At 44.6% G+C, this 3,878-nt stretch overlaps 1 protein-coding gene across 1 annotated transcript; it reads left to right on the top strand.

Moving 5' to 3' along the window:
• The first annotated feature begins 1,764 nt into the window (after positions 1-1,764).
• Positions 1,765-3,576, top strand: LOC117074929 (late cornified envelope protein 1C-like). The gene is made up of 2 exons (XM_033196882.1): positions 1,765-1,815; positions 2,974-3,576. The coding sequence occupies exon 2, from the start codon at positions 2,996-2,998 to the stop codon at positions 3,326-3,328; it is 333 nt and encodes a 110-aa protein (XP_033052773.1). The 5' UTR covers positions 1,765-1,815; positions 2,974-2,995; the 3' UTR covers positions 3,329-3,576.
• The last annotated feature ends 302 nt before the right edge of the window (positions 3,577-3,878 follow it).

The raw sequence follows: 3,878 nt of genomic DNA, 5'->3' as shown, positions 1-3,878 counted from the left end.
TACATGCCCAGCATTCCAACCACAAAAGACCACCTGCCCCGTACATATTGTCATAACACTCACTTCTCCACATACCTCCCTACTCCCTACCATCTCCATCTCTCTAAGCTGTCTAAACCTCACCACCCCTTAAAACCTGTATCCTATCAGACGCCCTTAACAAACCTTTCCCAGACACCCTCGCTCAGAATCCCTCTCTCTTCCACCAGTCTTCCAAGACTAATTGGTATCCTCTTTCTGGACCTATAGTACCATTCATTGGCTTACTATGTATTTATCCTGCTTGGGATTTATTAATTTCTTGGCCCTGTAGGTTAATAATTTTTATCACTTTTGGAAAGTTTTTGACCATTATTTAAAAAAATATTTCCTCCCCCGTTCTATTTATTCTCTCTTCCTGAAACTCTAAATACATGGGTGCTAGAATGTTTGATATTATTCAACAGGTCACTGATCACCTGTTCATTTTTTCAATATATTTCCCTTTCTTCAGTTGGTCTGAACAATTTCTTCAAGTTCACCAATCTGTTCTTCTGCAACTTATAATCTGCTAAAACCATCCAATAATTCTTTGATATTATATATAATTTTGACCACATTTATTTTTCAAATACTGGTTTATCACTTTTACATTTTGCATTTGGTTAATTTTGAGCATGGGAAACTGGAAAATCAAACCCAGGAAATGTATATTGCAACAAAGCCAATAATTTCAAATTAAATATTGACTATGTCTATTCTTGTCTCTACCAGCTACACCACTCCAAGTCACAGTTTAAAGCCACCTCATTGGCTGTTCTCTTCTCTTCACCCTTCTCATCCCTTTATTTTACCTTATCCCTTCAGATTTTCCTCAGGAAACTGCAAATTCTTTTATGCTGTAATTTAGGGCAATATACATCTCTTTAGTCCTCTTTTCTTATACCCACTCTGGATCTACCTTCAGAAAGCCCAATTCACTGAGGCATGTGGGAGAAAAAAAAATGGCCTTTAGTTTTAATAAGAGCCACGTAATTTAAAAGTCACCTGTGGCTTTAAAAATTCCCAATGTCCATTAAAATCTCAGGTTTCCCTCTATTTTTCTTTGTGTCTGTCTGTCTCTGTCTATCTGTCTATCCATCTATCCATCCATTTCCTGATTATAACCACATGCCACATACTATCTCAGCTACTTCCCCTTTGCCATCTTAATTAATTTGTAAATCCTGCAAAAAAGATATTTCTCTTATTATCTGTATTAAAAATATCGGAAAGCCAATGACCAAAAATATCAAGTACTTGGCCAGGGTCTCCAAGGCCTCTTTTCTCAACTATTATGAAGTACACATATGCGCATGTGTGCACGGACAAACCCCACAATGCAGTCTTGTGGATTTTTAACGAAGCTATCTGGAGCCAAAGGTCTAGGTGGAAAATTAGTGTCTAGGATGGAAGGAAAAAGGGGTTGTTTGTGCAGAATTCATAAGTGTGACTACAAGACTGTGAAGAGAGCCATCTTCATAAGATATAGGCCACTGAGGACTCCAGGAACCATGATGTTCATTTTCACCCACCACAAGCCCCTATTTCCACCAAGCTCTTTCCTAGCTGAGAGCAGCTCCCCTGAACGCCGACAAAGGAAGGTGTGTGCAGAAATGCCAGTCACCACTCGTCACAAGACTTATGTGGGTGTCAGGAGGTAGGTCCTCTCATGCCCAGGCCCTGTCTCACAGCTGGAGGCAGCATCCAAGGGCAGAATAAAAGGGCTCAGGGCCAGAGCATCCCATCCACTCACCTCCTGTGGTGCTGAAGAACCCTGTGCTGCCTGTAATCCTGGTAAGTGTGCCCTGGGAAAAGGAGCAGGGGCTTCCGCAGAGGAATGCTCAGGCCAGGGAAGGAGGGGATGGATACTCAGACCAGGGCAGGAGTAGAGTCTAGTCAGGGCCTCAGGGGCCTGGAATTGTGATTGGCAAGGAATGGGGCAGGGGAAGAAAATTGGAAAGAGGAGGTAGAGGGGTGGGGTGGAGTGAGAGAGATTAAGAAGAACTGGTAAGATCTGGAGGGCTGTATGACACAGATTTAGAGGAACCAAATTGTTTTCAGTTGCTCAGTGTGTTTCTCCGGTTTTAGAGAATAAACTCATTGCCACTAGATTACGCTGGAGTGGGTTGCATAGGGGGAATATAATTTTTGAAATACAGATATACTTATTTGTAGAAAAGATATGCTGAGGACATTGCTACTTAGAGGAAGAAAGGATCAGAGACACCTGTGGATCTTATTAGATGCCAACAGGAAGATCTGTAGTGGAAAACTGAGTCCACACTGAAGTTTAGAAGCCATGTGACAGTGCCTGGGGACAGGCCTGGGGAGGCAGCATGTGCTAAAGGGCAGAGCCCAGGATGGCAACCAGGGGACCCAGGAACAAATGCAACATGCTAGTGAACAACTCTGGGCCAGTGAAGTTACCTCTTTTGGCTTCAGTTTCTTTATTTATATATTGAGTCTGTTGGAACAAATGGACTCCAACGTCCTTTGCGGTTATAGTTTTCTCTATTTCTGCAAACCGAAATACATCAGTTCTTCCAATAGAAATTCCTTTTGATTTTTCCTTAAGGAGATTTTCACCTCTAAACTGGTCCCAACATTGAACATTTTCAGAATTCTTGGTGATGTGATAGAATGAATGTTGGCCTGGAGCCAATTTATTTCCTGGCCTTCTCTGCCACACTTAGGAGCTTTTAATGAGCAGAAACTTTATTTACATATTTGGAGATTATATATTGTAGGACAACATCTCAAATAAGGTTTTAAGTGAGAATCCATGAATGAAAGCACTTGGTAAACATTGAGAGTGACAAAAACGTTAGAGGTGATTTTCCTATTTTGATATAAGGCTTTCAAAATGAAGGGTCCAGAAATAATGCAGAAAGGACAAGAATAGGCAGGGGTGGCCTCTGCCTCCATCTAACTTGCTGTCTGATTCTCCTTCAGCTCCTGAACACCCGCCACGGAGATGTCCTGCCAGCAGAGCCAGCAGCAGTGCCAGCCCCCTCCCAAGTGCACCCCCAAGTGCACTCCCAAGTGCCCCACTCCTAAGTGTCCCCCAAAGTGTCCCCCTAAGTGCCCTCCAGTCTCTTCCTGCTGCAGTGTCAGCTCCGGAGGCTGCTGTGGCTCCAGCTCTGGGGGCTGCTGCAGCTCTGGGGGTGGTGGCTGCTGCCTGAGCCACCACAGGCGCCGCAGGTCCCACTGCCACAGACCCCAGCGCTCTGACTGCTGCAGCCAGCCCTTGGGGGGCTCCAGTTGCTGTGGAGGGGGCAGCGGCCAGCATTCTGGAGGCTGCTGCTGAAGTGGACCTTGACTTCCTCTTCCTTCCGATTCTGCCTGAATAGTTGAGAGGTTCCAGCAAAAGCTTGAAGTCTTGCCTGGAGAATCCCTCTGGTCTGGTGTCAGGAAACCCAAAATCTTTCTCCTTAATGGCGTTCAGAGACTTTCTTCTGCATATCCATGGCTTCCCTGGGAACCCTAAAGCACACACCTAGTTCCTCCACAGTTCATGCTGAACTGAAGAAATAAAGTCCAGAATCTGCTCCCCAACTTGCTACCAGCTTGCTTGATTTTCCTGTTTGTGTCATCCTTGTTCTGCTCCCCTGTATCTGCTGGTGGCTGCTGAGGCCTTGGTGGACAGAGGATGGGGAAAGGGTTCAGGAGGAAAAAGCTTGCATTTTTGTGTGTTTTGTGTTGTTTCTTCTTTCTGTGTTTTCCTTTTAAACCAAGGGACCAAAGTAGCTTTAAGAAGCATTGTTCTTTCAACTTCTGGTTCCTTTCACCGATGTAACTGTGTCCCTTAGGCATGGCCAGGAGGCTGACTTCATCCTCCTTCCCACTGTCACCTCTTC

Source organism: Trachypithecus francoisi, unplaced genomic scaffold, assembly GCF_009764315.1.
Source record: "Trachypithecus francoisi isolate TF-2019V2 unplaced genomic scaffold, Tfra_2.0 Lachesis_group5, whole genome shotgun sequence".
Taxonomy (NCBI): Eukaryota; Metazoa; Chordata; class Mammalia; order Primates; family Cercopithecidae; genus Trachypithecus; species Trachypithecus francoisi.
The sequence above is the reverse complement of the archived record's forward strand: the minus strand, read 5'-3'. Positions and strand labels throughout refer to the sequence as shown.

Bases quoted from the DNA above. Each gene is read 5' to 3' on its own strand.
- LOC117074929 (XM_033196882.1), top strand. From the start codon at position 2,996: ATGTCCTGCCAGCAGAGCCAGCAGCAGTGCCAGCCCCCTCCCAAGTGC.